This window comes from Mus caroli, unplaced genomic scaffold (assembly GCF_978045245.1).
Source record: "Mus caroli unplaced genomic scaffold, Mus_caroli_1 scaffold_10, whole genome shotgun sequence".
NCBI classification, from domain to species: domain Eukaryota; kingdom Metazoa; phylum Chordata; class Mammalia; order Rodentia; family Muridae; genus Mus; species Mus caroli.
Genome location: NW_028227265.1, coordinates 51511960 through 51517749, shown reverse-complemented (window position 1 = coordinate 51517749; position 5790 = coordinate 51511960). Strand labels below are relative to the sequence as shown.

Genomic DNA, 5790 nt, shown 5'->3' with positions numbered 1-5790 from the left:
TTTAACTGCCTCTGTCCTTGGAATTTGGCTATATTCAGTGTGAACTGAATAACAGCACTCCAGATTGCTTCTGGAGACAGAAAGGGGAGGGGTTGCAGATGTACAGAGGGCATTAAGAAGCTGGGGTGGGGTGGGGAGGACATCTCACCCTCTGTTCCCTTCTCCTCCATGTATAGACACTTGTCTAGAGGACAAAAGAGAAAGACATGGAATCATGAGAAGAGAAACCTCAGCTGTCGGACCACTTTTATTTATTTTATTTTTCATTCAATAAAGTTTTATGTTCCATGTATCACAGGGCTCCCAATGGAGAAGCTAGAGAAAGTACCCAAGGAGCTAAAGGGATCTGCAACCCTATTGTTGGAACAACATGATGCACTAACCAGAACCCCGGAGCTCTTGTCTCTAGCTGCATATGTATCGAAAGATGGCCTAGTCGGCCATCAATGGAAAGAGAGGCCCATTGGACTTGCAAACTTTATATGCCCCAATATAGGGGAATGCCAGGGCCAAAAGAATGGGAATGGGTGGGTAGGGAAGTGGGGGGCGCTATGGGGGACTTTTGGGATAGCATTGGAAATGTAATTGAGGAAAATATGTAATAAAAATATTAAAAATTAAAAAAAAAGAAAAAAAAAGAATAATTATTTTGAATCCTTGATTCATGATTTAAAATGCTTTTCTTTAAAAAAAAAAAAAAAGTTTTATGTTCCAAAATCTACAGCTGATTGAACCTGTTCATGCCTCTTCAGCAGCAGCTGGGGCATCTCCACCCTTCGCGATTCTGGCGTAAATTACTTGGGTTCTGTGCTTTGAAACCAGCTTCTGAAGGACTGCCCTGGCCAAGGAATGGCGACTCTTCAGGTTCTCAGACACCACAGCTATGTATGTATGTATGTATGTATGTATGTATGTATGTATTTGTATGTATGTATGTATGTATGTAGCTTTGTCAAACAGGACCAGATTGTTCAGCTTGTCACAAACCTTGCCTTTGGACCACTTCTTTTTGGCTTTGCCACCAGATTTATTTACTGGGTCTTTGTCTTTTTTGGTATCTTTCTTCTTCTTATCATCCGGAGGGTCAGGGGGTCGGGGGGGTGGCAAAGCTCAGAGAGTAGTGTCGAGGACCACTGCAGCCTCACTAAGTCATGGCGGTGGGGAGGGAGCCCCACTTTTATTTTCCTTTCCAACTATACCTTTTGTGATGAGGACAACAGTTTCAGATAATAAAATTTCAGCCCACTCTGGAAGAATATTCTAGAATATTGCACATAAATTGTTTACCAGGGCCTTCTCCACTTGTGGTCTTTGAGTTTAGAACATGGAGGAAGCCATTGATCTTCAGATGGATGCCCCAGCGCCGCAGCCCGGTTACATCGGGCTGATTAGTCATTCTGGCTCCTCAGCCTCCTTTGCTTTCTCTCTTTCTGATTTTTTCGCTATTTCATTCCTTATTAGCAACATCACAAGAAATAAAAGAGGAGATACAGGAAGATAAAACTCACATCAATTATGCCAGATTACTTCTCTCTGATTTTGCTAGGGGGAAAGTTGGACATTTTGACTATAAAGGCAGATTGGAGCTTATTTGTGAATTTCAATGATCTAGCTTGTCTGTCAAGGAGAGAGCATGCTGCCCGTCCAGTGTGTTGGAGGAGACTTGCCTTTGTAAGTGTTGACTGTCATGGTTTCTTCTTTCTTTCCTCAGCTGGGTAATCATTTCTCTCTTTGGGTCTCTATTTCTTCAGTTATAATTTGACTAACTGTTCTACAGTTGCCTAGGAGAAAAATGCCTTGTGATTTGGCCACTGCCGGTTCAGCTGTAAGTCCTCACACCTGTCTAGTCTCCTTGTGACCATGAATCTGTATTTTGTAAGGATAATAGCTGGAAGGTAGAGGAAGTTGTGGGGTATAAAACAGAGCCAGAAATCTGCCTTGTTTCTCGTTTGTTCCTTGTTCCTCCCGTTCTCTCTTTCCATACAAACCTCCAGCCAGTCACTGTTCCCACGCCTCACACTGTGTGATCTTACATGGCCTTCTTTCCTGTCCTTGATGCTGATGGATAGATGGCTTTTATTGTGAATATATATCCACATTGTTCAGACATTGGCTAACAAGTCTCTATCTTAGCATCTCTAGACTTCAAAGTATGCCAGTATTAACTGTAATTCTAATATCATTCAAACATGTATTCTCACATAACTTTAGTTCTTATCCTTTTATAAGGTAAGCACACATTTCTACCTTTCTCAATACCTTATTGTTTTGAAAAGATTTATTGCTATAGAAAATCTTTATCCAGAAATGCAACTTTGTTCTGTTGTCATTTTATGGACATGAGCTGAGCAGTTGCCTCTGTATTAGAGGATTTCCTTTTTACTTTGTCCTAAGATCATTCGTGATACGAGATATGTTTCTTCATATATAAGCAGAGTTCATAATCCACCACCAGAATGAATTGGAGGAAAAAAATGATTTAAGAGTAAATCACTATGTACTTAAGTTCATACTCTTAAATATCAAATGATCATTTGGTATTTAATGTGAATTAAAAAATGATCTTGCCTGAAATTAAGTCACATGCAAGGTAGTTTAATTTCTTCCATAAAAGTTATTTGTAATGAATAACTATCTTTATTCAGTCCCAAACTTTACCATCTTACAAGGTCTTCCTGTTTCGCTCTCAAGCATATTTTCACTTATGTTTAAGACAACTATTATGAAGTTAGACATGTCTGTATCTCTCGCTGGTACCTTCAGTGGCGTCATCCGGTTCCTCGTTATGCACTGAGCATGGTCTCTCTCTTTTCCTATTCTCTTTCACTGTTTCTCCCGTAGACTCTTTGTTTTCATTCTCCCTCTGAAGAGATGGATTGAAGTTTCCAAAGCTCTCCAGACACTACCTCATCCATGTGCCTTGAGAGGTAGTTAGATGCTATGAAGAGAGCTTGATATCTTTATAATGATAATTTAATGGCTGCTCCACTTGATGTTAGGAAATTCCTCAAAGTAGTCAGGAAAAGATTACAATGTGTGCAGTCATTAAGAATATCTGATAGACATGGTATGAATCATAGATTAAAATGTGGTCCAACTTAAATTTTAAGCATTAGCTTAAACAATTCTCAACAGAATAAATAGTATCTTGACCTAGATTTTGGTTATTACCTTTCTCTCAATCCCAAGCAGACCTTCAAGCTTACTTGCCTGAGGCAATCCTAAGCTCCAGCGTTTTCACAGTCTTGAAAGAAAGATAAGAATCACGCTTGAGAAGAAATCCTCCAGTAAGGAAAAAGAATATCAGTGTGGGGCTCTCTCTTTGTATCTATTACCACAATCAATCACACTTCTGTAAAATCTTAATTTACCATTACTAATTCATTTGCCTCTTTAACCATAATCCATGTTAAACTGATGGCCAAGAGTGGGTGTCAGTAGAGCTGATGCATGAGACAGTGCTGTGGCTAAATGTTTGGGTACCTCTGGAATCCTTGTTGAAGCCTAAACATCCCCCCCCCTCCACCGAGGGACTATGGTAGGCCTTTGTGGGAGAGCTGACATGAATAGAATTAGTGTCTCTCTACAAGAGGCTGGAGGGGGCTCTCTGAGGGGCGCGGAGAGGCTCTCTGAGGGGCGCGGAGACCTGCGGGAGGGACACGGCCACAGCATGGCGGCCGGCAGCGCACTGCCCTGCCCTCCGCCTTCCTGTCGCAGCCGCTTGGATCCTGTGGTCCGCGAGTGCTTGCTGTGACCCCGCAGCGCGTCACCCCCCTGCCCGCCCGCCCTCCTTCCCTTGTCGCCTCTGCCAGCCCGGAGGGCGGCCGGGCGCACCGCGCCCACCCACCGGGGCCCTGGGACCATGGAGGACGTGAAACTGGAGTTCCCCTCGCTCCCGCAGTGCAAAGACGACGCCGAGGAGTGGACTTACCCTATGAGACGAGAGATGCAGGAAGTTTTGCCTGGATTGTTCTTAGGCCCATACTCTTCTGCTATGAAAAGCAAGCTACCTATACTTCAGAAACATGGCATAACTCATATAATTTGCATACGGCAAAATATTGAAGCAAACTTTATTAAACCAAACTTTCAACAATTATTTAGATATTTAGTTTTGGATATTGCTGATAATCCAGTTGAAAACATAATACGTTTTTTTCCTATGACTAAAGAGTTTATTGATGGAAGCTTACAAAATGGAGGAAAAGTTCTTGTCCATGGGAATGCAGGTATCTCTAGAAGTGCTGCCTTTGTCATTGCATACATCATGGAGACGTTTGGGATGAAATACAGAGATGCGTTTGCTTATGTCCAAGAAAGGAGATTTTGTATTAATCCTAATGCTGGATTTGTCCACCAACTTCAGGAATATGAAGCCATCTACTTAGCAAAATTAACAATACAGATGATGTCACCACTCCAAATAGAAAGGTCCTTAGCTGTTCATTCTGGTACCACAGGTAGTGTGAAGAGAACACATGAGGAAGATGATGACTTTGGAAACATGCAAGTGGCAACCGCACAGAATGGCTGACCTGTGAGAACTGTTAATTGCACAGGTTGGCTGACCTATGAGGACTGTTACATGGGTGTGAGCTTCCATCTGGAAAGGAGAGGATCCTAGTGATGATAATGTGAAATGGTAAACACTCAAATACTTTCTTTTCAATTATACATTGCTTCCAGACATGTTTCTCTGCAACACTTTAAGATGTTGGACTTATGCAGTAGATGGCACTGATAGGTGATGGGTTTACTTAAAAAAAGAAAGAAACAAAAAACCTTTATGGTTTTATTATAAACCAAGAATTTTGGACTTGCAAAGAGGTATTATTGCAATAATGCACTTTTCATACTTGAAATTTATTTGTATGATATAAAGTTATTACTTTAAACAAAATACAAGTTAGGGGGATTTGTTTATAGATTTTGGATAATTTATAACAAAAAAATTCCTAATGTTTCCTAAAAACTCATTTTGTGTTATATATATTACATTTAAAGTAATTTTACAGTTCAATTTTATGATGAAGCCTCTTACAGAAACTAACAAAATGTAGAACTTGTCCACATTTTTTTAGTATAATTCAGTAACTTGATTACCATTTTTTAAAACTTCTTGGTCCCGTATCTTTAAATCATGACTTTAGCCAACTAGCCTACTTTACAATTTAATACAGTTAATACTTCCTTTCTAGTTGCCTCCCTTATTCTAAATGAGAAAAGTTGAAATGATCAAAGAAAGAGGTCTTACTTTCTAAAACCAGATACTCAAAAAAATAAGGATAGTGTTATATTTTCCACATGACTTTTTTCTCTTTGCTGTTTAAGCCAAATGTAGACTTGGTCTTTTCAGAGTTGCCGAGCTCTTCTAACTTTTGTCCAAAATGGTTCAAAGTAGACCAAACCAATGTAGCACTGTTTCTTCAATATGAATCCCCCAAAAGAAAAGTGCCTTGCATCAACAAACAAGCAAATCCTCATGACTTCTAAATTAGTATATAAAGCAGTCAACAGCTATTAACGTTTTTCTGTAATTTCTTGTTTTAAAACCATAAATTAAATCTGATGCTTGAAGAAAGTAAAAAAAAAAAAAAAAAAAGAGGCTGGAGGGCATGTTACATCCCCTCCACTCTGTGACGATCTGGAAAATGTCACCTGTGAACCAGGAAAGAGGGCCCTCAGGAGACACCAAGTCTGTTGCTGCTTTTATCTTGGACTTCTTAGTTAAAGTAGGTTGAGATTCAATAATCCCAAATATAACACGATACAACAAAAACTATCTTATCA

General features: G+C 40.0%; 2 protein-coding genes across 2 annotated transcripts; one reads left to right on the top strand and one right to left on the bottom strand.

The window, feature by feature from the left end:
* Window positions 1-738: 738 nt before the first annotated feature.
* LOC110300859 (uncharacterized) lies at window positions 739-3864 on the bottom strand. The gene is made up of 2 exons (XM_085843477.1): window positions 3588-3864; window positions 739-1109 (listed from the first exon to the last, which is right to left on the bottom strand). The coding sequence occupies exons 1-2, from the start codon at window positions 3862-3864 to the stop codon at window positions 739-741; spliced, it is 648 nt and encodes a 215-aa protein (XP_085699603.1).
* Window positions 3657-4950, top strand: LOC110300503 (serine/threonine/tyrosine-interacting protein). The gene has a single exon (XM_021170702.3). The coding sequence runs from the start codon at window positions 3863-3865 to the stop codon at window positions 4532-4534; it is 672 nt and encodes a 223-aa protein (XP_021026361.1). The 5' UTR covers window positions 3657-3862; the 3' UTR covers window positions 4535-4950.
* Window positions 4951-5790: the final 840 nt, after the last annotated feature.

Excerpts from the sequence above, each read along its gene's own strand:
- LOC110300503 (XM_021170702.3), top strand. The coding sequence starts at position 3,863 with ATGGAGGACGTGAAACTGGAGTTCCCCTCGCTCCCGCAGTGCAAAGAC.
- LOC110300859 (XM_085843477.1), bottom strand. The coding sequence starts at position 3,864 with ATGGTCCCAGGGCCCCGGTGGGTGGGCGCGGTGCGCCCGGCCGCCCTC. Across the intron at positions 1,110-3,587 it reads AGAGCCCCCTCCAGCCTCTT|CTTTGCCACCCCCCCGACCC; the intron begins GTAGAGAGACAC and ends CTACTCTCTGAG.